This window comes from Macaca thibetana, chromosome 14 (genome assembly GCF_024542745.1).
Source record: "Macaca thibetana thibetana isolate TM-01 chromosome 14, ASM2454274v1, whole genome shotgun sequence".
Lineage (NCBI taxonomy): Eukaryota > Metazoa > Chordata > Mammalia > Primates > Cercopithecidae > Macaca > Macaca thibetana.
Window position 1 is genome coordinate 105,027,328 of NC_065591.1, and position 24,209 is coordinate 105,051,536.

Sequence of the window (24,209 nt, forward strand, 5' to 3'; positions counted from 1 at the left end):
TCCGAATATTGTAAGAGGTGTTAAGTATATAATAGTTAAATGCAGAGCCGAAGAAGGGCTGCACGTCATTCTAGCAGCCATACTCGCCCCTCCCTGATGTTCAAGACTTGACTGATCCGTTGTTCAGTAACTCGTACTGATCAGCCACTGTCAGTCTGGAGGGGACTTAGTCTTTTCAACTTCAGTAGCTTAAAAATAATCTCTTCCTCTTTAGTGGCAGGAGATGCCAAAGATAAAGACATCTCCTGGTTCTCCCCCAATGGAGAAAAGCTCACCCCAAACCAGCAGCGGATCTCAGTGGTGTGGAATGATGATTCCTCCTCCACCCTCACCATCTATAACGCCAACATCGACGACGCCGGCATTTACAAGTGTGTGGTTACGGGCGAGGATGGCAGTGAGTCAGAGGCCACTGTCAACGTGAAGATATTTCGTAAGAGCCCCCTTCTTCTTCTGCATTCTCTGGCCTCTCCTTGCCAAGGAGACACATGGGTAGTAGAAAGGTGGAAATGATGATAGAGGGACCAGCTGAGGGCCTGACCAGTCCCATTCTCTCTCCCTAAGTCTTTTCTGACCTTGGCCAACCCAGAACTCACAACCGTGGTTCACACTGGTCGCAGCTACTCCCCCATAGGCATTCATTCTCAAAATTCAAATTACACAGTTCCTAGAGGGCAGTTACGGGTTTCTCCATCCCTTCCCCAAATGTTGGCTGACTGTTCTACAGTTTGGGCTCTTCTCCCTTCTTATTTCCCTCTCCCCTGCTGGTAATGGAGCCCAGGGCTCAGTGGGGTGGGGGATCATTATCTGAACACTCTCGCCACTCAGAGCAGGCAGTTCCTATTGCCTCTGAAACCCCATCTGAGGGTGACATCTTGTTACCTTGTTATTAATATCACACATCCATCCTGGTGGTTGGAGTAATGGTGGGTGACAGCTAATGGAACAGTATTGATAGTACAGTATTTATTGCCATTAAATATGGTTTTTTTCTATTCTTTTCATCAGCATTCTCTCTGCTGTAGAAAGTTGAGGTGGGGCTGGGAGTTTGAATAGGAGACAAGAAAAGGACTGATGACTCTTACTATTCGTTGGGGAATGGATGTTCCACCAGTTCATTCTACCTATAACCTGTGCTTCACTGGCATCATCCTGCATGACAAGGAACCCTTGGTGAAGATATTCCTTTCGTTCTGTAGGCCTTTTTCTGCACAAAATGTGATAAATTTAGCACTCAGTGAGCAGATATTGGTTGCCAAGCATTGGCAACCTATGCTTGGGCCAGCTGCTCTGCCTGACGTCTATGAGGGTGCCCCTCTTATACAGCTGTACATCAGGATCGAGACTTGCCCAGGAGTCAAGTCCAGGTAGCATGGCTCTAGTGAAAGGGGATCTTTGTGGGAGAAGCAGCTGTTTTCCCTCACTCTTCTGCTCATTTTCCAGAGAAACTCATGTTCAAGAATGCGCCAACCCCACAGGAGTTCCGGGAGGGGGAAGATGCCGTGATTGTGTGTGATGTGGTCAGCTCCCTCCCGCCGACCATCATCTGGAAACACAAAGGCCGAGATGTCATCCTGAAAAAAGATGGTGAGACCTGAATTTCCTGGCAGCTGCCTTTTCCCCAGGGCACCGAGTTCCCTAGCTTTTTCACCTGTACCAACCCCTGAGGCATTCCAGTCCGAACTCAGATTCATGTGCGCCCGAGCCCTCATGCAGTTTCTGGGTCCTGAATAGATGTATATCTGAAGTTGGTATACTTAGGTACTTGATTTTCTCTCCAGTACAAAAGACAAATTTCTAATAGACATTTACTCTTGGCTGTATTTCAAAGCCAGGGACACATTTTCTTATTTGGGCTTAAAACCCCACCTTCTAAGACTGAAGTTAGGAAACAGGAAAGAGACTCAGCCCCCTATCTGCAGATACCAGAGCTCTCCGACTGATTCTTGGATGAACCTGCCTCTTATCTCTTCTAGTCCGATTCATAGTCCTGTCCAACAACTACCTGCAGATCCGGGGCATCAAGAAAACAGATGAGGGCACTTATCGCTGTGAGGGCAGAATCCTGGCACGGGGGGAGATCAACTTCAAGGACATTCAGGTCGTTGTGAATGGTGAGGAGATCCCGTTCTTCCTGATATCTGCATTGCTACAACCTTGGTTCTCCAAAATCATTCTCTTAACATCCTCTTTGGTCTGTAAACTAAATCCTGTCCTAACTCAATCATCCCTCTCAGCTAAATACCCTCCCCACCTTAACATCTAGATTTCTTTTTTTTTTTTTTTTTTAAATATACTTGCCTGTTGGATCTTCCCTCAACTATGGGGCATGTTCGTGCAGCAATTGAATGTCCTTCACTGTTCTGCAGCACTAAAAACTTTCCCACTGCTTATCTATTAATCCTCATTGTCCTTGATGTTACCATAATTGTGAAGTTAGTCCTCTGCTTAAATGTTCAAAGAAAATATTACAGTCAACTCAGGCCTCAGAATAGTCAGAATTGTGGTCCATAGGCTTATTAATCTTAATTTGCAGTGTCAAATAAACACACCCATGGAATCGATCTGACATTTACAAGATGTTTACAGGAAATTATAATGTCAGTACTAAGAAAATAAGTAAATCAGGGTTGAGTGGTTTTGACTCTTGACACATTTTTCTTTTTTTCTTTTTTTTTTTTGGCCAAACTCTCCCCCTCTCATTCCTTTGGTAAAAAACAGTTTTGTGCAAGGTTGTTTATCACAGTCCCAGACAAATGGCACTCTTTTTTGTAGCTGATGCATTCGAATTGTTGTTAACCATTTAACCACTGGGAGCAGTAATGTCCAACTTTTTCCAGTATGAAGAGCCCCTTTTTAACATCGAGTTCCTCTGACTCTAGTAGTTATTAAATTTAGTATGCATTGACTGAGAAAATATATAATGAAAAATAGCAACTATAAATTAAATACCATCTTAACATGAATAAAATGTCTTATTATAGCTTCTCAACTAATGAAAAACACAAAAATACATGTTTGTAGGAGAACTGTCTATTCAGTTTGCAGAAGTTATTTAGTACATACACGAATTTCGATTCCTGACACTAACTCTGTAGCCGCACAGGACGTTTGTCCCACAGGCTGAGAACTCTTGACCTGGAGTGGTGTCTCTTCTCCAGGCCATTGGGTTCTTCCAAATTTTCACAACCACCCCATGACACCCTTTTTTCCTTCAGTGCCACCCACCATCCAGGCCAGGCAGAACATTGTGAATGCCACCGCCAACCTCGGCCAGTCCGTCACCCTGGTGTGTGATGCCGAAGGCTTTCCGGAACCCACCATGAGCTGGACAAAGTAAGACACTGGCTCATGCCTTTTATCATGGACTAGAGGAGAATGGGGCATCATGAAGTCTGCTCCATGTTAGTGTCTCAGTGAAATGGATGTGGGCTTCTTAGGAATATCAACCCCAGAAGAATGGACTCTTTTCTTTAAGATTCTCTTGCTTGTGCATTGATTATTCCTTCAATTTCCACCTTGTAGGGGCAGAGTCAGAGCCAGAGGGTGTGGTCTTGGGAGCCCACTTTTAAACCTTTGTGGGTACAGTTGCAGCTCTTGGATAGTCAGAGGATGGAATAGAGGAATAAAGGGTGATTGTGGACGTTCAGCTTGGTGCCTTAACTTTTTGTGAAGACTGAGGAGTCTTTCCCATTGACTCAGTCTGCATTCTATGGAACCTAATTAAAAATAAACATCTTACTTCTGTGGTCGAAATCATGCTACTTTGCCTTTCTACACACTCTAGGGATGGGGAACAGATAGAGCAAGAGGAAGATGACGAGAAGTACATTTTCAGCGACGATAGTTCCCAGCTGACCATCAAAAAGGTGGATAAGAACGACGAGGCTGAGTACATCTGCATTGCTGAGAACAAGGCTGGCGAGCAGGATGCGACCATCCACCTCAAAGTCTTCGGTAAGAGCAATGGGGGCCCAGGTCACTGCTCTGCCACAATTCCTCTTCCTCTGCACATTCAGTCCATCAGTAAGACCCTGGTCACTCTCCCTCAGAACATAACCCAGTGTACCCATTTCTTGCCAGTTCCACCACCTAAGCCCTAGTCCAAGCCACCATCATCCTCACCTGGGCAGTGGGACGGTCTCATACCTGGCATCCCTGACTCTCCCTATTGGTCCACTTCATTCCCTTCTCTCACAGTAGCCAGAATGACCTAAATGCCACTCATCGGTTTGAAAGCCTCCAGTGGCTCCCTGTGGCAACCAGAATAAAAGCCAGACTCCCTGCAATGGCCTACGAGACCAGACATGAACTAGCCCCTACCTTCTTCTCCAGCCTCATCTCTTTCACTTTGCTGCACATGTAAAGTTCTCCGACCACACAGGCCTTCTTCATGTCACTCAGACATACCAAGCTTGTTCCTCATCTCAGGGTCCTTGCCCTTGGTATCCCTTCTGCTTCGACTGTCTTTCCCTCTGACCCACTCTGAACTGCCTTCTTCTGATCCACCATTCAGATCTTAACTCAAACTCACCTTCTCAGTGGCTCCTTCCTCCACTGCCCTGGCTAATTCAGCTCCCCCTGCACTGCGACCACCCCCACCCACCTCCACTCATCTCTCTCTCGTGACTCTTACTGGATCTTCTTCTCTGTACCTAACGGTACCTGAACACATGTCATTTGCATATTTGTTTTGGGGATTGTCTGTCTCCTACCTCTACTAGTGTGTAAACTTCAAGATAGCAGAACCCTGGCTGTCATACACGGCGTTATCCCTGCGACTCCAAACAGTGCCAGACTTAGCATAGGCCCTTGGTAACTTTAGTGGCCGACAGGCTGGCTGCTTTGCCTTGTTTGCTTCCTTCCCTGGCCTGTGTGAAACAGTGTCATAGAAGAGCCCTTGCATCCCTGCTCACTTCATCTTCATAAACTCAGGAAACTTCCATTCATTTCAGAACTGAAAGGCATTTTGACCTGATCTTGAAAAAAGAATTGGTTGCGGAGAAATGTTTAACCTAATGGCCCTCGAGTCTCTCCACACGTCTGTTTAGAAAACACAGATAAGGGCCGGGTGCGGTGGCTCAAGCCTGTAATCCCAGCACTCTGGGAGGCCGAGGCAGGCAGATCACAAGGTCAGGAGATCAAGACCATCCTGGCTAACACGGTGAAACCCCATCTCTACTAAAAATACAAACAACTTAGCCGGGTGTGGTGGCTGGCGCCTGTAGTCCCAGCTACTTGGGAGGCTGAGGCAGGAGAATGGCGTGAACCCAGGAGTTGGAGCTTGCAGTGAGCCCAGATCGTGCCACTGTGCTCCAGCCTGGGCAACAGAGCGAGACTCCGTCTCAAAAAAAAAAAAAAAAACAAAGCACACAGATAAACTGGTCTACTGTAGACAGCGCTGCTGAGGAGGTGCCAGTCTGAGGGGCAGCTCTGGTGCATGGAGCCCCCAAGTCGTTAAAATGTGCACCCGGGAATCAGGGTTGGGACCTGCTTATTCAGCCTGATCAGGAGAACTGTTCATAAACACAGACCTTTGAAAATCAAGACTTTATATGCAAATGGTCTGCTGGTTATTCAGTAGTAAACAGCTGGGTTTAGAAACAGGCTATCAGTTTGGTTCAAGTTAACTGTATGTATTTGAGAGTGAAAGCTAAACTTCATGAAAAATATTCTTGAAAGTCTTTTCTTGAATTCAGACTGATCTTCCCCAATCACTATGGTTTTAGTAAGTTTTTCCATATTATAGAAAAAGATAGATGCATTTGTTCATCCCTTCATTTAATAAATGTGTATTGATCACCATTGTTGCTGGACAGAGGGGCTACAGAGATGAGGAGGATATCATCCCTTGACCCTGGGAAACACAAAGAGGGAGATAAATGGATAAGCACAAACGTTACGATAGTCAGTGTCAGTCAGCAACATTGGAGTGACTGCTATGGACTCAGTCATTGCCAAGTTTAGAAGATGAATAACATGGACTCTGTTCTCATCAGTAGGTTCACAGGCTAATGTAGATAGTCAATGCTGAAATTTGAAACGACAATACATTGTTATGACTTCATAATAGCAATATGCACAGTGTTTTGTAGGAAGCAAGTTCTCTGGTCCTGTGTGATGTAAGTTAGAGAAGTCATTAAAAGGTACTATTTCATAAGTAGGAGTTACCCAGCTGAAGGAGTGGATGAGAATTTTAGGCAGCCTAGGCACAGGCACAGAGGCAAGAAAAGCACAGGCTGTGTTGAATGGGAGCTTCTTGTGGACAGAGGCTATGTGTGTTTTACTCACAGATACATCCCCAAGACCTGAAACAGTAGCCCGCATACAGTAGGCACTAGATTGAATAAATGGAGGAACTGTCATTAGTTCTATGTGATGAAGCAAACATACATATGTGGCAGGGAGATAAGCCTGGAGACACGATCATCACCGGTCTTTTGGAAATTATTTTAGACTTTAACTCCATAAAGTAATAATAATAATAATATCAAACACAACCAGAACACCTATAATGTGCCAAGTACTCTGTGAAGTGCTATCTGTAAGTTAACTCTTTTAATCCTCATCACTCCCCTATGATGTAGGTTTTATTATTATCCCCGTTTTACAAAGGAGAAACCTGATCACAGAGGGATGACGTGCCTCTGGATTCAGACCGAGGCAGGTGGCTCCTAAGTCCCTTCTCTAATCTAACAGTGATGGTTGTTAACTCCACAAAACCCAACAGAACACATATTGTGTCTGAATTATATAGGGAGTGTCTGGCAAAACTAGAATTAGTGCACTCTGCCTGCACCACCAGATAGCTCATGGTTTCTCTGCAAAAGCAACCCAGTCCCAACTTGGCTGGGCATGAACAGATCTCGGCTTCTCTTCCAGGCCTCTCTGGTGGTGATGGCTGCCCCAGAGCAGTGAGTGCAGGGCCATGTGGGACCATGGTAGAGGGAAGAGAGTGGGTCAGGTCGACGGGAGGAGGTCATGAGGCAGGGAGAGTAGGGCGGGGAAACTGCTAAGACAAGATTTGTCTTCCCACCCCCTACCTTGGACACATACACCCCTCTTCATCACACACACACACACATTTCACAATTTCTTTCCCAAAACTGCAGCTGGAAGAATAGGGAGCATAGTGGGACAAACAGAGAAGAGGTGGCCGGGCTCCTGAAGAGACAGGAATCATAGACTTGTAGAGACTGAGTCCACTCAGAACGGGAATCGTCCCCTGTCATAGTCTGAGTTGCGTTCATACAGCCTCCCTGAAGGAACCTGGTGCCTCCTCTCCACCACCTTTTCCCATCCACCTCCCGTTCTCATCCTCCTTTCTCTCCTCCTCCACTGGCCTCCCCATTGGTTGAAGAGACTAATACAGGGCTAGGGAGCCACCTCGGGGGGACCAGCTGGTTAGGGCTCCATCTTCTTCCTCCCTTTTATTCCCTCTCCATCCCCTTCCAACTTGCCATCGTGGACCATTGCTAGGGGAGAAATGGGGCAGGTTCCCTAAGTGGGAGTAGAGTCTACAGCAATGAGGTAGAAAAGGGAGGAAGCCTGTAGCTTAGATAGTAAAGAAAAGCCCAGAAGTCCTGTGGCTTCAAGAAGGGATGTCCATCAGTATGTACGGGACATATCTCAATTAGGGACTTTATGATATCATTTGTATCTAAGTGGCATCATTCTTTCCTAAGAAAAAGACATGTTCTAGCACATGTTGCCTTAGTTATTAGCTAGATGCTCCTTTTACTACGTAGGTGCATCCTCTCATCCTTTAAATTTGACAGTGAATTCTCATTACTGCTGTCCACATGCATGCCTCTGAAGAAGTTTTGTCTGTATTGATTCCTTTGATGCTCATGTAAATGCTCTTGAGGTCTCATGCTTCTGTGGCTGAGGCAAGTTCACCAGTGGCTAGGAGCCCTGTGTCTCAAGCAGCCCTTGAGGGTTACAGCAAAGGACAAGCAGCAGCCTGAAAGAAGGTGCATGTGGTCATGCCCCATAGCATAGTGTCCAGCCTCTTTGTTCAGGGACACAGGGGCCTCAGGGCTCTTCTTTGGGTTGTAGGAGCATGAACTGGAGTGGGAGTAGACAAGGCTGCCTCTTAGTGGAAAGCATTCTTGGAAAACTCACAGGAGGAAATATGGGGAAAGGTGCAGTAGAACAGTCTGAGGCACTAAGGCCCATGGAGGCAGGTGGAGAATAGAACAGGGATCCAAAAGTCAAGAACTCATAAGAGAGGTTAATTAATAGAGGGTGGGGGGTATAGGAAGATGAAACCCGGAGAGATTCCTCTAGATGCTGGAAAGCAGAGGGAGGAAATCTTTTCAGTAGGGTGACCCAGCATTTGTCTTTGTTGGCCTACTAATGCCCTTTGTCCTGGTGCGATTATTTAGAGCCTTTCATGTCACTCTCAAGAGAGTCCCAATTTAGACAATAAATTATGTATATCACTGTCTTCTTCTAAGGTGGCATTCTGAGCTTTCTGAATTAGTTCTGACAGTAGCACTGCTTCTAGAGTAATAGAGAATTAAGTTATCAGTGGGAAGCTTGCCTTCCTTCCCACAGCACTTTGTAGACTCTACAAAATTAGCCATGATCATATTTTAATAAGAATATGGTTTGCCTTTTTTCTAAGGAGTCATACAATGCACCTTCTGTAGCCATCTGTGAAATGGAGCCACCAAGGCCAAATACTAATAGATGGCAACTGACCCTTGCCTGTCTTCTGTTAACCTTCGGCTGCCGTGACAAAGTACCGCAGGTCAGGAGAAGGTCAGCAAAACACTGTCCAGATCTCAGAGTCTGACAAGATTTTAAGAGGCCCCAAATTCAACCTTCCTGAGATTATCTCTGGACCTCAAAACAACTGTTGAGTTTAGCAGATTCAGTTGTATGGCTGAATTTTTTTTTTAATTTTTTTATTCTGTGACTTTTATAATATAGAGATTCAGCTCTTATTTTACCTTTATTTTATTTTATTTTATTAGCCTTTTTTGTTTTTCATGTTTCTTTTATTTTACCTTTATTTTACTTTGCCCTCTAAAATTTCCCTGTCAATGGCACTTAGCACATATTCCTTCCAATACAAGTTGTAATATTCTCGAAAATCATATCTATCAAGGAAGACACAATAGGGAAACCTATGAGGTTTAACCTCATTCATGTGGACTCCATCAACTGAAATCTATGAACATCTGGCCAAATTGGATTGAGATGTGCCTATGTGCTATCCATCAAAAAAGGATTTGCTAAACAGGCTGTTAGTATGCATTACCTTTAGGCAAATATTTGAACTATGTAGGTGATTTCATGTAGAAGCAGGCATTTGTAACAAAAAGTGTATAGTTCTGTTATTGTTTTCTGTTTATTAAATCAGCATCAAAGACCTCAACATGGAGAATATATATAGGCAGTCATTTATTCGCCTACTTAGGGTTACTGTATGAATTTGAATATAAAGCAAATGTAGTCTTTTCAAAAACTAGCTATCATTCTCTTGGGGTTTTTTGGTTCATTTGTTTGTTTCCATAGCCTGGCCTTTTCCTTTATTCACGAAATAAGTTACATTTGTGCAGTGTTATCTTTTCTCTTCCACACAAAGTTCAGCGATTTCAGAGCATAATTGTTTTAAATTGGGAAAATTCAATTTTCTCTAATGTTTTAACATTTAACTTAGCTTTGGAATGCTTGTGTTTTCTTGCATTACCCAAAACATTTGGAAAATGAACTCATCTCAACTCATCTCCTTCCCATCCTGAGCCCACCCCAGAGCCCCCATCCAGTTCCTTGCCTGATTTCTTCATTTGAGTTAATGCTGATACCATTCTCCCAGTCGTTAAGACTCCAAGTCACTTGGACTCCTTCTTATTGCTCCTTTTGGTTCTTCTCACCCCTCCTTGCCCTCTCTTCAGTTGCCACTTACTGAACCTTCCTCCACTCCAGCATCTGTCTCAAAGCTGCTCTTTGCTCTTTCCTCTCGAACGACCTCGTTCAGAATCCAGCATTACCGCACATCTGGGTCATTGCCAGGGCTTCCAAACTGGTTTTCCCACCTCAAAGTTTTCTCTAGTCCAACGCTTCCTGAAATGTCCCTAGGTTAACCTTCTTGAAATACAGAAGCTTTTGTGTCGCTGATTAAATGCTGTCTGTGGGCCTCCACCAGGCACCAGGTAAAATTCCAGCCATCCAGCCTCTGCTTCCTGTGCCTCATGCCACGCTGTTCTCTTCCCAGCCATCTCTTCATATATTCTTGCTTCTTTGCTTTTATTCAATCAGTTTCCTACACTTCAAATGACTCCATCTCCACCCTAGAGTTCCACCTGCTGAAAATCCCATGGCCCAGCTCCAAAGCCATCTCCTCTTGAAGGCTCCATCCAGGGAGGCACTCTTCCACTGCGTCATGCCTCCTGCATTCCTTGCCCTTATCACTCTTAGTCGATAGGATATTTCTTATTTATTATGGTTTCTGTGTTGTCACATGCCTACATCATTGTAAGCCTTGGGGAGTCAGGTCTGTATCTCCTAAAACACCTAGACTAGGGTCTTATACTTAGCAGATAGATAACCTTTGTTGGATAGGTGCATGTCATCGTTGAAACCCAGAAAGCTCGATAATTAGATAAACTCAGAGAAATGTTTTGTCTTTTCAGCAAAACCCAAAATCACATATGTAGAGAACCAGACTGCCATGGAATTGGAGGAGCAGGTCACTCTTACCTGTGAAGCCTCTGGAGACCCCATTCCCTCCATCACCTGGAGGACTTCTACCCGGAACATCAGCAGCGAAGAAAAGGTATCATGCTGCCCAGGAGTTTCAGGGCCTTGGAATGCAGACTCAAAGCAGATTGAGTCTGCTCGTGCCCAGTTCTCTTTGGTGAGCTGGGAGATGGGTTATGGTCACCAGAGGCCACAGCCAGATCCCGGGGCCTCCCTCCCCGAGCCTGCAGGACATGGCCTGCTCAGCATCCCCTTGCAATGGAATAGGCACAATTCCTTGGACAGGTTGGCGGGGGCGTGATGTATGGCCATGCTCAAGTTAGATGTTGTGGGGAGGAGGCAATGGTGATTTTCAATCCCCGAGTTATGGAGCTGTGAGGGAACAAAGAGAAGGCAATGTCCTAGGTGCACCAGGTGACATTGTCATCATCTCAAGAGCACCCTAGGAAAGATCTCCCAGAAATAATCAGGCTCAAAATGAACCTATTAATTCTTTTTCTTGTGTTTGTATACTCATGCTATATATGCACTTATGCACAAATGCTTGTTTGCCATTGTGTCTGCCTGTATTCTTGGTCACATTTGGATATCATTTTGTTCTAAAGGCAAAAATATTTAGCAGTTTCTAAGTGATGATTACATCCCGGTTTTTCAATATATTCATGGAGGGTTTAAGAACATTGTAGCAACCTTCCTGACAAATCAAAATGGTGGGAAAGATTGAGCTTTGAAGTCCACGGATTTATAGGTCACCAGAAAGATACTTCATTGTTGACAATATATAAAAACTGAGGTGACCCCACATCATACAGCCCTTGATTATTGAGTGGGCCAAAAGTCGGAGGAAAAAGCTTGGTTTTAATGCAACTTAAACCCTCTTATGGTACTTCTCCAATCTCATCTCATATATCCTGTAGTAATGGGCTCTGTTTTAGTTATCCCAGGTTTTGTCACCTATTCAGTAGTAATGGCCTTGCCTTATGGAACACTTATAATGGACTGCTTACTGATCAGAATGTCAAAAATGATAGATCTTCACTCTTCTGCCTGCCCAAAGGAAATCTCTAGAGAGAGTAAACTCAAATAAAGCCAGAAAGGGATAGTGTGAAATACCAGAGCTAAATTTGGGATTTGCATTTGAGGAGCTGATTTCTTTCCCACTAATAGAAAACAAAACTGCATCAAATGGAACAGAAATTGCTCTTCCAAATAACCTATTATTTTTTGCAACCTTTACCTCCAGAGTTAAATTCAACTTAACAAAAAGTCAACTGAGGAACTGCTAAATATTTTTGAAACTCACATATGCTGTTTGATACTGTGAAAACCAGCTAGATTAAGAGATGTGGTGTTTACTTGGATACTTTCTTTATCAACATTAGAATTAAACCCTCAGCTAAGATTTCAGCCCCACTCATGTGTGTTATGCGGATTGAATGTACATTTCAGGGCTTAAACCACAAGGCTGCTGCTTGGCAGATCTTTCTACATTAGCTTAAAAGTAGATTTTTGTCCAGAGTGACCCAGTGTATGTCTTTGACCTACAGTGAAGGACAGAAATAATATCTGCCTCAGATGAATGATGCTTTTGAATTCTATATCTTTTCTAGGGATAGCTCAACAGCCAATCTAGACCAGAAAGGTTATTAAGATTTGTGCCTACTGAGGTTCTTTAATAGGTTGGCACTTCTGGCTTGTAGCTATGATTTCATTTTTCTAGAATGAGAATAATAGCCAGGAACTAATACACATTCATACTTGCTAAATATGGAGACAGGTGTCCAGCAGAGACTGTCTCAAGCCTAGTAGTGACTACTTTTTATGTAATTCTGCTGTCGCTATAGATCATTTGTCTTAATCTTAGATCGTTATTTCAGTCCAGCCACATTGGTTGTATTGTATTTCTTTTACTTGCCTTCAAGTTCACTTTATTGGAACATGAGTAAATCAGTGTTAAAACAAGTCCTCCGAATCAGCTAGTGATGTGACACCGGACTGACATATTTGCCTGAGTGAAACTCTATATAAGAAAATTTGCCATTTCTGTTAATTATATATTGACATCAAAGAGGCATATTGTCCATCTTACACTGTGGATAGCTAATAATTAAGAAAACAAATATGGGCTGTTCATGACTGGTTGGAGTACAGAAAATACATTTCATTTTTACTTTGGCAGCCTCTCCTCATGTTCTCCTCCATCCGAAGTTGCAATCTATATAATTAGGAATCAAGATTACTAGCGTCACTGTAATTGTAGGAGTGGAAAACAACCATTTTCTTTTTAAAATCAGGGTGATATGCTAAGCAAACGAGAATAGATGATTGTATCTAATTGGTCAGGTAAAGAAGCCTCCTGAGATTTAGATCACGTAAAATGCTAAAATCATAGATATTCGGGAGGCACCTTTTGAGGTCATCCAGTCTCGCCTGGCACCCTGGCCTAGCATCCTTGCCAGGAAGCTAGTCGGTCCCTGTCTGAAACGTGATGGTATCAGTCCTCTGCAGGGGAGTTGGCCAATGCTGAAGAGCAGAATGAGCTGCTACCCTGCCCCTTCCTTTGCTTAGTCCTCCCAGCCTCTGCCACTCAGTCCTTTGCATGAGAGCCATTAAAAATTCTTCGACTTTCCTCCAGTCCACTCCTCTTACCTTGAACACACCAGTTATTTTCACTATTTCTCATATGTCATAGTTTCCATACCTTTTATCTTTCTGGTTGTCTTATACTGCATAGTTTCAGTTCACTAGTGCTCCCCTAAAATTTTGCTGTGCTCAGCGTAATTAATGCAGACTTCAGGAGGGCCATTGCCTCTTTGATGTGGATGCCGTCATGCAGGTAAAGGAGCATTAGCTCTTAACAGTCTCCTTATTCTGTTGCCTCGTATTGAGCTTGTGGTCAACTAAAATGCTCAGGTCTTTTTTTACATGAACCCCATTTAAGCTACATATCACCTATCCTGTTCTTATGCAATTGATTGGTTAACCAATATTGCAGAATTTTATATTTATTTATGTTAAAAATTGCATTTTGTTTGTTGCAAACCAGTGCTTCTCAACAGGGTCATGGTGGCAATTTGGGAAGAGGCTTCCTTCACTGGGACTGTACTATGCATTGCAAGAAACTTAGCATTTCTAGTCCCCTTCCTGTTAAATGCCAGTAACCACCTCTAATTTTTACTAAAACTATGACACATACAAACACCTCCTGGCTTGAGAATGACTGTTTGAGTCCATCTTTGTAACCAGTCAGGACTGACTGTCATTAGAAATTCACCTTAGAAATCTGTGTGTCCGGGGCACTTCAACCCATGTGTATATTAAAAGTAAAGAAGTAGAGCAGTCAGTGGGGATCCCAGCCTAAGCATAGAGCCCAAGAGCAAAGAGCAGGCAGTTCAATAGTCTTCCAATGCAGTCGTCATCTAACATTTGTATTAGCTGTTGCTTCCAACCTTGTATGAACACTTATTTGCAATATCTTTGTCCAAGTCACTGATAGAAATGTTGACTAAAACAAGGTCAAGTACAGAGCCCTTGGACTGCCACAATGGCTTCCTTCTGGCTCGGTGGCTGAGAAGGTAGGCCACCTGATGCCACGGTGCCACAGTGCTCTCTCATGGTTTGTATTACTTTAGTGGAAGGTTCAATGATTCCTTTAATAAAGTTAGTTACAATGTAAGTGAGTTAAAGCAGCTTTGTGTTTTGCTTCACTGCCGAGTGTAGTCTAGTATTAGTCTTCTTAAGGGAAGAGGTGGAAAAGAGGGCATTCAACCATAGACATGTGGTTATTGACTTTCTAATGGAATACCAATGTTCTTGTTCATTATAAAAGAAGGGGGGAGATAAGCAAAAACAAGTACAATGAGCCTGAATTCAGGTCACACTCTACCTTTAATCATGTCTCTGTATTGAGTCTAATCACTCATCTGAGAATGACCATTACCAATCAGTTAAGCTTCAGCTAGTTGAGTTGGTTTAGCTCAACAACTGATAATAGCTAGGGTACCTAATTGTTTGGGTCATCCAGATCATTAAGATAGATCAGCTGTCCAAAAGTTGATGCATTACTTAGTAGTTACTATTACGTTGACCAAAAAAGTTGACCGTCATAATGGGTCAATTTGATCATCTGTATGAAAGTCATTGTGATACCTCAGAAAGCTTCTGCATCCATGTTATTTCAGTACTCATCCTGCATAGATTCCTTTTAAATATTGCCAGGTGTTTGAGTGAGTGCTGCTAAATTCCAGGTGTCATTTACGTACTGCCTGAGACCCACAGATGATGATTTACATACTCTATCCCTGGCAGAAAAAATCCATCATATGCCTCTTTGAACATCTCTATGCCTTTGAAATGGCTGACAAAGAAAGGCCTATAAAGCCTTATTAAGGAAAGAAGAGCAGTGAAGAATTGAGATCAGAAGAGATAGGAAAAATGAAAAGCATTCCGTGAATCTTGAATCTTAGGCTAACAGAATATCCCACAAGTAAGAGAACTTTTGAAGTTCTGGATTCTTTGGAAGCTGGAATTTCCTTTTCACCAGAAAAAATTCCTCATTCAGTACAAACTCAGGGCCTGCTTTTAAACACTGGAAAAGACAACTGCATTGAGCAATCAGAGTCAGGTTTATCCAGTATGTGGGCACATGAATAATAGAATACATAAGAAAATTATAGAAATGCTTCACTTTGTTTTATATACATATTCCTACAGACTTGTGTGTAAGACAATAAAATATGAATATCAAAACAACCTAGAACAATTTTTGGAGGATTACTAATCATACCTGATTTATTTCATAAGTGTGTACATTTGCATATCAGGTTGTCTTAATGTGGGTCACACGTTCACCAAATGGTTAGGGCCAAGATATTTCCTATCATTCCACCAGGCACAAAAGTAAGAGGTTGTGTCACTGGAAGCTTTGTGTTACTCGCAACTAGTTATTCTAAAAGCCACAGAACCATAGTGATTTGGGAGAGACACAAGAATAATCAGATTTGAAAAAACATACAACTCAATGTGATAGAGTCTCTCAAAAGAAAGATCTTGATTCCTGCAGCCCTGGCATGTAACCGACAAGCTTCTAAGTGATGTGGAATTGGCAAGCACATTTGACATGTTGGCCCACCGTTCCTTTGGTCTCTGCACGTTCCTCTGTTCTCACCTTCTTCTTCATTCCCACATCATGTGACATAACTCGATATTTCCATCTCATTTCTCACAGAAGTTCCTTGCATTTAGTGGACTCTTACTAAATGTTTGCTAACTTATTTGCATTCCCTGAATTGCGTTGCTATGATTCTGGCGTCTTTTCTATCCTTTTTCCATCTGAACATCAGAGACAATCAGGCAGTCTTGCCATGTAATAAAAAGAACAATGCAGCTGTCATATCTTTGAATCCTAGTATGAAAAACAGATAAACTGTAAGGAGAATAGATTTCCAAGTGCTGGAGAAATAAAAAAATCTAGATGTGGGTGGAAAATTCCCTAACCCCTGTGTCCCTGGGTTGGCTCGCGAATGCCAACTTGTGAATGGAATGCCATGTTTGATGAAGATGGTACATGCCAGAGCCCGCATACCATCTGGGCATTCTCTGCTGTTAAGGACCGGAGCCCTCCCACAACCACTTCCATTTGGTATCCTCAAAGCTTCCTGACTCCTGGTCTCAAGGACTTCATACTTCTCATTCCTAGTGTACCTCTCTGCTCCTTGCTTTGTTCCTTTTTGGCAATAAAAATTTGATTTTCACAGAATGCATGCAAAGAGTTATAAAATGCATGAGCATTAAATGGCATTAGTATATTTATGATAAGCTGCCTTATAAAATCCAAAGGAGGAGACCTATTCTTTTTTTTATTTTTTGAGACAGAGTCTCGCTCCATCGCCCAGGCTGGAGTGCAGTTGCACTATCTCGCTCACTGCAAGCTCTGCCTCCCGGGTTCACGCCATTCTCTTGCCTCAGCCTCCTGAGTAGCTGGGACTACGGGCGCCCGCCACCATGCCCGGCTAATTTTTTTATTTTTGTATTTTTAGTAGAGACAGGATTTCACCGTGTTAGCCAGGATGGTCTCGATCTCCTGACCTCGTGATCCGCCCGCCTCGGCCTCCCAAGGTGCTGGGATTACAGGCGTGAGCCACCACGCCCGGCTGGAGGAGACCTATTCTCTAAGTATCTCTAGATAATGTGGTTAGAACTAGTCATATCACGAAATACTGTGAGCAATATTTAAGGTATTTTGGAACAAGAGCAGTCTGGTCCTACTGGTATTCATATCTAGGTATACCAAAGATTAGGAAAGCCTGAACCTTTTGAATTATACATTTTAATGTGCCTAAGGGGGAAAAAAAGCTGGACATAAGCTAAATCCTAAATTAAATTGTGTAATAAACACACCATTGAAAGTGGGCCTTGGAAAAAGTTCTGAATTTAAGAAAAGCTGCATGTGCACGGAATGCAGTGTGATACATTCTCTAAAGCAACATGTTGTAAAATTTTACTGCTTTCTTGTTGTGTTTTATATCTTGTTCTCTCCAGGCTTCGTGGACTCGACCAGAGAAGCAAGAGGTATAGCTTGCCTGACCACTAGCCAGTCTTTAGTTTTGAAAGCATTACAGTTTAACTCACCATTGCAGTTTAATAACCAGACATGCTAAACTAATTAGTCATCTAGCTAGATTAAAGAATAGGTCGATAGTGGTAGACATTACTTAGCAATAGTATCATTTTAGGATGAGCAAGCAAGCTGTGTTGGGAGTGGATGAACAAATCCATATTATTTCCTAAAACTGGATCTTATTCTCTTGCTGGTGCTGGTAAAATCACATCCAGGTAATTATACCGATAGAAATAAATTGCCCCCAATTCCCAGGCCAGGCATTTTGAAATGATGAAAGTTTTTTGACTCACATGGTTGATGTGGCTCTGGACCATAAAGTCGCAGAGTTAGTGATCTAAAATCCCACTCCTCCCTTTCCTTTCCAGCTCAACTCATCTTGTTGCTCACTTATAATAATCAGTCTTGGTAAATTATCACGTCAAGTTTCATCTCAAAAGCAATGCAAATGACATCTCTCGTTGGTTTTCCCAAATTGCTAAACATATCTCCATTACTTTCATAGACCATTAAATGTGTGAGATTAGAATGATGTGGTACAAATGGTTTTATGTTTTTTAAAGTCGTAGTATTTAGCCTTTGAAATTTCTCTGACTCATTGCTTCAGTTTGGATAATGTGAGACTTAGTTTGAAAACTGAAGCTAAATATTAATCTTTAGACCTTGACTGCCACATCTCAAGACCCTACTTATGATCATGCCTATAATTTTTTACCTGATTTATATGAAGTGACATACAGTGAAAATAAAACCAGTAGACTTCAGATGAGATTCAAGGATCTACTCTCTAAGGACTTTTTTAAAGTAGCCTTTGCCTTTTATCCAGATGGGGCTTTGATCGTGTAATGCTATAAATGCAGAACATGATGATCCTATAGATTCTGGATTTTAATTTGGTAAATCTATCCTCTTAATCTTTCAGAAATGATAATTATCCATAACATATAACTCATGTGTTCAGGTCAAGGCCATCCATATTGATATGCTGTTTAATATTTAAAAGTTGACTGCCTGTCCCCAGGCACTGATCTTAGTTTCTGCACATGAACAGGCTGCCATTGTCAAATTCGGTTCATTCTAAACTTCTTGTGTATAAGACCTTCCTCCTCCCTGTCACTGGGATGACTGTTAAGTGCACATCCTCACTGAGATGCTTCCCGCCTGTGGCACAGGAATCACTTAGTGCTGTCACAGGTTGGGTGCTTTATTGTCCAAAAGTCATGGACCCACTGGGACTGGGGAAGAGAGAGAAGAAGGGTTAATTATCAACCACTCTTAAGCAGCTACAGATCTCATTCTTCTTGGCCTCATACAACTTTCCTTGTCATTCTCATTTAGACCTGGTTGAGGAGGAGGTGAGATTTATCAGGGAGCATTAAGGAGATGTTAAGAGAATTATTATTGTAAGTGGAAGTAATAGGTTTACTCCCAGGAAAGCAGACACCTCACTCCATTTTTCAGAAGTGTCCTTATCGTGAGTGTCTTACTTTGGACATAATTGACTTTCAAGTGGATGCTGCCCCTAGGGCTCAGAAGTTCCATTCTCTCCTGTTTGTCTCATTCGGAGATGAAGACCATAAGTCCAGATGAGTGCAAAAGAAGGCTCGGGTTATGGCCAATTTCATTTTGTAAGTTCTAAAAGCGTTAGCACTTTTACCTGGAAGGAGGGAGACAAAAACGTTTTGATGAGAAGAATAATTATCATTACTCTTCATACTTTCGGGGAAAAAAGGAGTTTTCTTGCCATCAATATCTTTCATACTTGCCCAGAGCTCGTCTGCTCCTCCTGCTGCAGTCTGGGTGGTCAGCATGACTTTTTGTCTGGATGGCTGGTAGGTGGCACTCCCTGAAGCTGTGTAGGAGCCAGAGTAAAAGCATTTCAGGGGAAGATAGTCTAATGACACTGGAGTCTATCTTTGTATCCTCAAAGGGAGAACTGGGCATCTGGCAGATAATTCCATCACCAAATCTGTAGTGAGCCTACTGCAAAATAAGAATTCTCTTTAGAAGGCTGGTCTGTGGACATCATTAAACAAGAGAAATTTCCACATGGAGAAATTTTTCTGAAAGAAACTAGATAGGAATCAAAAAAAAAAAAAAAAAAAAAAAAAAAAAGCGTGACTGTCCATGCAATTGTTTTCTAAGCTTCTCTTCAACCATTTTCTAGATTATTCCAAGTAAAGACTCAGAATATCCCCTGCTTTGTTGTCGTTAAGGTCCTATTCTTGCCTACATTAGTTTCTCTGCCTCTTTTGTTACATCTCTTCCTTATGGAAGTGTTCTCTTGACTTCCAGAAGAGTATGGTTCAATTTCCAAGTTTATGTGTGGCAGCCCCAGGACAAGTCTGGTCTGTGTCACAAGGAATTTTAGTTCAGTTGCTGGTTGATATCACAGAGATCACCAGAAAGGCCAGGGGTTGTCCTTAAGTTCCCTCTGCCTTCAGTCCTGCTTTGTTTGGACAAGTAGGAGAGACAAGCAGGTCAGCACAGCCCTTTAGAGATACCTGCAGGGATGGCCCCATGCTCTCAAGGCCACTATTCTAGACTCACAGGTAAAGACTTGTGTGTATGACGTATGAAAATAGCCCTGGAATGTATCAGCATTGTCACCCCTCAAAACTCCAGTATCCCCAACAAACTGGATGTCATGAGGCTTTCTAGCGAAGTGCTCCACACCTATTTGTTGTCATCTCTCATTAATGTGTGGCATCTCCTGGGATGCATCTTTCAACCAACCAGTGTCCCAGATTTGTAGGTCAAAGCAGAGCAACAGAGAACTCATCCCAGGGAGGAATGGCACTCGCAGCAGTAGGCAGTCATGACTTTGCTTGGCTCTTCTGTCTTCTTGCTGGAGTTATTTTTCAGCTTCCAGACATGAAATGCGAGGGGCTGAGATGACCAGAATAGACTAGATCTGTCAGTGATGGTCCAAGGGACTTCTCGTGGTAAATCTGCTGAGACTGCTGAACAAGGCCAGTGATGCCTTTCTTGTGAGCTTCCTACTCTGGCTGCTGTATGACATTGCAGTTCTGGGCTTCAGAGCCCCACATCGGCATATCCAAAGAACCTGAAGCCAATGGTTCTGTCATTCTTTAAAGACCCAATGCATGGGATGGCAGATGCCAGGTGCAGAATATAACCTCCTGTCCATCCCCACAGAACATCATATACTGGAGACAAGAAGGCCCAGCCCACACAGAACAAGACCTTTTCTCCAGATCACTAACTTTCCTGAGAATCTGAAGTTAGGCCACATGCGTAGACTCTTCCTGGGCCAGCAACCATTTTACTTAGAATGTCAAGGGGAAAATCCGCTTGGAAATACTCCAGTACCCATTGCCTAAGGACCATGTACTGATTCTCTTTTTGACCAATCATTATAATTCCAGAGATTTAGGAAGCCCATTGCTGTATCAAGGACTATAAAATGGTGGTGGCCGAGGTGTCAAGGATCCCAGACCTGCCTAGGACTCTCTGTACCACTGTCCCTGGAGAGAGAACCCAGTTACTCTCCCTTCCAGTGCGGTGGCTCCTGATCTTTGAGTTGTTTGGCTTGTTTTTACATGGGATTATTTCACTTTTAAGCATCCAGGAAAGAGGCATCTGCAGAAATAAGGATTTCTTTAATAATTTCTTATGTTGGGCACTTGGAATGTCCTGCTACGGGTACATGCACCGTGGAACTGGCAAGTGGACAGACAGAAAGGACAGGGTGGCAATGCAGTTTTCCCAGCATCTCATGAGGTAGGGCTGCTGCTGCTGCTGCAGTATCTGCTGGCTGGAGGCTTTGCTTCCATTTTAGACATCCCAAACAAAGTCATCTTGGGGAACCTAGCCCCAAACCAATCTTGGCACTTAGATCAGGCTGCCTGACATAACTGAGTCTCATTTTCTGTTTCGGATACTCCCAAGTTCTCATGCTGCTTCCCAGAGCCTCCCCCATTAGATGGTACCTAAAGTAAGAAAGCCATTGACACAGAGAGGAGAGAGGAAGAGAGACGGGTCACAGACAAGCAATGGCCTAGTCTCCTAGACCCCAACCTGCTATAGCACTCTTGCCCTCCGCTCTGCCTCGGGCTCTGACACGCTCCCTTTCCCCCCGGCAGACTCTGGATGGGCACATGGTGGTGCGCAGCCATGCCCGTGTGTCGTCGCTGACCCTGAAGAGCATCCAGTACACTGACGCCGGAGAGTACATCTGCACCGCCAGCAACACCATCGGCCAGGACTCCCAGTCCATGTACCTTGAAGTGCAATGTGAGGAATAAATGGGGAAGGATGTGGGAGGGGAGGGGCAAGGTAGGATCAGGATGAGAGAGGAAAACAGCAGCAAGGACCTACTTGCACCCTATGAGTTCTGCTCACGTTCCCTGCAGCTGGCTCTGGGCCATTCAGAGCTCTGTTCCCAAGCCACCCCCTACACACCGTCTCCAGGCTTCTTACAATCCTGCTGTGCCCTTGAGTCTTCCCATGCTGTACACAGGAATTCTAAAACGGCCCTGACCTCTACTATACCAGGCACTAGCTCTGCTTTGGGGCACACCTGCCTTCCCAGTGCCAGGAGACAGGATATGGGGGCTTCATGATCGTGGCAGTGATCCTGATAGTCATTGTTATTTATTGCAGATGCCCCGAAGCTACAGGGCCCTGTGGCTGTGTACACTTGGGAGGGGAACCAGGTGAACATCACCTGCGAGGTATTTGCCTATCCCAGTGCCACGATCTCATGGTTTCGGGATGGCCAGCTGCTGCCAAGCTCCAACTACAGCAATATCAAGATCTACAACACCCCCTCTGCCAGCTATCTGGAGGTGAGTCAGGATGGGGGTGGGGCAGAGCAGAGAAAGCACAGTTTGACTCTAGATGGGCTCCAAAATGCAGCTCAAGTCCTCTCTCCTACTTCTCTGACATGGGCTAGAGAAGACACTGGGCCTCTTTTCAGCTCCCCTTCGCCCACTCTACCAGTCCCCTCCCTGAATGTGCCTCTCCCATGAGCCCCTCTGCTATTCTTTTCTCTTGTTTAAGGCTGGGCTGGAGCTAATGGTTTGTACTTTACTAGTTCTGTTTTTTACTCACTTAATCCAGTAAATAAAGATCTGAGTCTGTGACCATCCCATGGGACACTTGTAACCCAAGAGCTTCTTCTTCTAAAGGTGACCCCGGACTCTGAAAATGATTTTGGGAACTACAACTGTACTGCAGTGAACCGCATTGGGCAGGAGTCCTTGGAATTCATCCTTGTTCAAGCAGGTGAGTGTCCCTTACGGCAGCTGCCACAACCCCCCACCTACCCCTGCCAGTCCAATTTGTGTACTTGAGTGATTCCAGGATATTGGGAAGAAGAAAGGGCCAGGGTCAGCAAAGCCAGAGGGTTGGGAAGCTGGGAGTCATTGGATCTGCACATAGGACATGTTGGGGGAGAAGCATCTGGTGACATGGGCCAGGAGGACAGGATACAGTGACAGGATTCCCAAGAGTGAGCAGAAATGAAAGAGATGTGCCTTGTGACTGGGAGTTAATGGTCTTGGGCCAAACTGGGCTCACCTGGGTCTCCATATGTGTCCTCCCCACAGACACTCCCTCTTCACCATCCATCGACCAGGTGGAGCCATACTCCAGCACAGCCCAGGTGCAGTTTGATGAACCAGAGGCCACAGGTGGGGTGCCCATCCTCAAATACAAAGCTGAGTGGAGAGCAGTGGGTGAAGAAGTATGGCATTCCAAGTGGTATGATGCCAAGGAAGGTGAGTTGGGGGAGTCGGTGTTTCCATTGGGATCACGAGTGCCTTGGTACTCAGATGTCCCCACCTGTCATCCTGTACATGTTCCTACAGAATTAGGAACTGCACCTCCAGAATTAGGTCAAAGTCACATCTGCCTGTAGAGTTGTTGCCCCTATTGCCACCTCAACCCACGCTCTGTGCTTCAGAGCCTGGTTCTCACGACCCTTCCAGGATGGATGAAGGCATCTCTACCACATTCCAGGCAGGAGCCTTGCGTAGGTTCTGAGCACAGCCAGATGAGTCCAGTGCATAGGTTCTGAACGTGGCCAGTTGAGTCCAATCCACCCTACTCTGCATGTTTGAGTTACCTGTGCTGCAGGTTCTCTGCCGACACCCGGCCAGTCCTGCTTGGATACCTGTACTCAGGGACTGACCGTCTTGTAATTGTGATAGTAACCAAATAAGCACAGCCAGCAGGACAAGTCTGCCCTTAAATCAGTCCTGTGCTAGCTTTCCAAGCTAAGGATTAAAAGACTGAAGATTCTTGTGAAAATTCTGAGCCTAGGTCGTCTGAGGATGATGTGTGCTTATGTTGGACTCCCCCTTTTGGGTTTAATTGGAATAACTCAGTGAAGTATGTTTTGTTTCTGTACAAATTTTTAATCCTGGTCTCATATGTGGTAATTGGAGTGGAATTGGGAGTGGGCTAGGATACCAGTATCACGGCCATTCAGAGATATAGTCCAATGCAGTTTTATTCAGAATTAGTTCTGCCAGAAAGCTTCCATCACTCCTTCAGCTTCTGGGGGGAGCCAGAGGGCCAAGAGGAGCTGCTGGGTAACCAGGATTGGAGGCAGAAGAAAGCAATCACTTTACCTTCCTAACTTCCCTCTGAAATCTCATTCCAATTTTGTGGCAGGTTGATCTCATGTCACTATCTGTCCACCAGATTTTTTTTTTAAAGATCAATTCTAGTTATTTTTATTAATATAAACTATAAATAACATACATTTTACATTCCATCATTTTTAAGTGTACAATTCAGTGGCATTAAGTCATAACCATCACCACCATCCATCTCCACAACTTTTTATCATCCCAAACTGAAACTCTGTACCCATTAAACACTAATTCTTCATTCGCTACCTCCCCCAGCC

General features: G+C 43.9%; 2 protein-coding genes across 23 annotated transcripts in view; one reads left to right on the forward strand and one right to left on the reverse strand.

The window, feature by feature from the left end:
- Positions 1–24,209, reverse strand: part of TIMM8B (translocase of inner mitochondrial membrane 8 homolog B) — a 1,180,384-nt gene that overhangs the window by 1,121,195 nt on the left and 34,980 nt on the right. Inside the window, exon 1 of one of the 5 annotated variants that reach the window (XM_050757798.1) lies at positions 5,447–5,450. The exons of 3 other annotated variants lie outside the window; for them this stretch is intronic. The gene's annotated coding sequence lies outside the window, so the exon portion shown is untranslated. Of the gene's footprint in view, positions 1–4,577; positions 4,582–5,446; positions 5,451–24,209 lie in introns of those variants that run through there. One more of the 5 variants, XM_050757791.1, reaches the window with a different exon arrangement.
- NCAM1 (neural cell adhesion molecule 1) overlaps positions 1–24,209 on the forward strand; it is a 313,863-nt gene that overhangs the window by 245,406 nt on the left and 44,248 nt on the right. For 9 of the 18 annotated variants that reach the window (XM_050757660.1, XM_050757663.1, XM_050757664.1 and 6 more), the window contains exons 3-13: positions 215–433; positions 1,444–1,587; positions 1,977–2,114; positions 3,219–3,336; positions 3,788–3,957; positions 10,644–10,786; positions 17,251–17,280; positions 21,436–21,586; positions 21,956–22,140; positions 22,483–22,579; positions 22,903–23,073. In XM_050757660.1, the coding sequence (XP_050613617.1) occupies positions 215–433; positions 1,444–1,587; positions 1,977–2,114; positions 3,219–3,336; positions 3,788–3,957; positions 10,644–10,786; positions 17,251–17,280; positions 21,436–21,586; positions 21,956–22,140; positions 22,483–22,579; positions 22,903–23,073 (1,566 nt within the window). The remainder of the gene's footprint in view (positions 1–214; positions 434–1,443; positions 1,588–1,976; positions 2,115–3,218; positions 3,337–3,787; positions 3,958–10,643; positions 10,787–17,250; positions 17,281–21,435; positions 21,587–21,955; positions 22,141–22,482; positions 22,580–22,902; positions 23,074–24,209) is intronic. The other 9 variants (XM_050757661.1, XM_050757665.1, XM_050757666.1 and 6 more) reach the window with 1 other exon arrangement.